General features: G+C 41.7%; 1 protein-coding gene across 1 annotated transcript; it reads right to left on the bottom strand.

The window, feature by feature from the left end:
- Positions 1 to 51: 51 nt before the first annotated feature.
- On the bottom strand, positions 52 to 727 carry LOC125198884 (cytochrome P450 71A1-like; the record flags this gene model as incomplete). The annotated part of the gene is made up of 1 exon (XM_048097132.1): positions 52 to 727. A coding segment is annotated over exon 1 (676 nt), but the record flags the coding sequence as incomplete, so codon positions are not given.
- Between the last annotated feature and the right edge of the window lie 322 nt (positions 728 to 1,049).

The raw sequence follows: 1,049 nt of genomic DNA on the forward strand, positions 1-1,049 counted from the left end.
GCTCTTCAATCAGTTCTTCATAGAAAGAATCCATGTCATGAAAATTCTTGCCAAGCTTTTTGTTCATTCCAAGCAATCTATCAACCCATCGAAACCAAGGCAAGTAATCCTCCACAAAAAAACCTCCAAGAAGCGATTGCATTTCGCGAAGAAGATCAAAGAAACGGTTCTTTCCATAGCCTTCATCTCCATAGGTCTTCCCAAACGCAACTCTACATATAGAGTTACTAGAAAGCGACAGCATCGTCTCGCTCAAGTTAACGACAGTGGAAGAAGATGCGTCTCTAGCAATCTTCGCCATCATCTTCCGCACTTCATCTTTGAAAATAGGCTGAGATGATTGAACTTGCTTCGCGCCAAAGAGATGGATCGTGGAGATCTTTCTCATCTCCCTCCACACTTGGTTGTCGGGCGAAAACGCAACATCTAGGCCGTTGTACGTGAGCCTCTGCAGGGAAACAAGAAGCGGGCGGCTGGAGAAAATGGCGTCGTGTGATTTCATGATCTCTTTCACGGCATCTGCTGAGGAAATCACAACGACTGGCCGTAGTCCGAGCTTGAGGGACATGACGGGGCCGTACTTGTTGGAGAGGCGGCGGAGGTACGTGTGCGGAGATCGGACGTCGAACTGGTGCAGAATTCCGATGAACGGCAGCCCCCGTGGCCCCGGTGGATGGAGTTTGGTGGCATGTTTATATTTTTGTGCTAGGAAGTAGAAGATGATCATTATTGGGAGAAGGAGAAACGAGAGAAGAAACATCATGTTTTGGGTTGAGATAGAGTATTGTTTTGGAAAAAAACGCACAATAGGAAAAAAAACTATATAGGTTTATATAACTACTTAATAAGATTGCCGACTGCACATACATATCCGATATATTAGCTATAATGCAATACTATATAAGCAGGGACGGAACTAGAAATGTAAATAAGTCGGTGCTAAAATTATCCATAAAAAGAATTCTGATTATAAATAAATAGATATTTAAAATAATATTTTAGTATTTTAAGCTCTTTTATCTAATAAATTTATAAAATGATGAAAACTC

Source organism: Salvia hispanica, unplaced genomic scaffold (genome assembly GCF_023119035.1).
Source record: "Salvia hispanica cultivar TCC Black 2014 unplaced genomic scaffold, UniMelb_Shisp_WGS_1.0 HiC_scaffold_314, whole genome shotgun sequence".
Classification (NCBI taxonomy): Eukaryota; Viridiplantae; Streptophyta; class Magnoliopsida; order Lamiales; family Lamiaceae; genus Salvia; species Salvia hispanica.